At 66.3% G+C, this 362-nt stretch overlaps 1 protein-coding gene across 1 annotated transcript in view; it reads right to left on the reverse strand.

The window, feature by feature from the left end:
- Positions 1–362, reverse strand: part of LOC104987548 (collagen alpha-1(V) chain-like) — a gene marked incomplete at its 5' end in the record, with an annotated part of 37,124 nt that overhangs the window by 15,634 nt on the left and 21,128 nt on the right. Inside the window, one exon of the mRNA XM_010838548.1 lies at positions 60–113. Coding sequence (XP_010836850.1) covers positions 60–113 — 54 coding nt within the window. The remainder of the gene's footprint in view (positions 1–59; positions 114–362) is intronic.

Below are 362 nucleotides of genomic sequence, written 5' to 3' on the forward strand. Positions count from 1 at the left end.
TAGCCTGACGCCTCCCTGCGCAGCCGCGTCAGGGCCCCAGAGGTCCCAGGTGGACTCACCGTTTGCCCGGGTTCACCATCGTCTCCTTTGTCGCCAGGGGGACCGTCTTGACCCTGTGGGACCAAAAGCAGGTTTCTTCTGTGCCCTGGGCACACCCGAGTTCAGGCACCAGGACCCACTGGTCCCCGGTCCCGACCCCAAAACCCACCCGGGGTGCCCACCCAGGGCGCTCGGAGGGGAGACGCCTTTCCCCGCGTGCTTGTCAGAAGGGGGTTGAGCACCATGCTCCGAGCAGAGGCAGAACAGCAGCAGACGGAAGGGAAAAGACAGGCCTGGAGGCAGGTCACGGGCTGTGGGGACCC

This window comes from Bison bison, unplaced genomic scaffold (assembly GCF_000754665.1).
Source record: "Bison bison bison isolate TAMUID 2011002044 unplaced genomic scaffold, Bison_UMD1.0 scf7180017846082, whole genome shotgun sequence".
Lineage (NCBI taxonomy): Eukaryota > Metazoa > Chordata > Mammalia > Artiodactyla > Bovidae > Bison > Bison bison.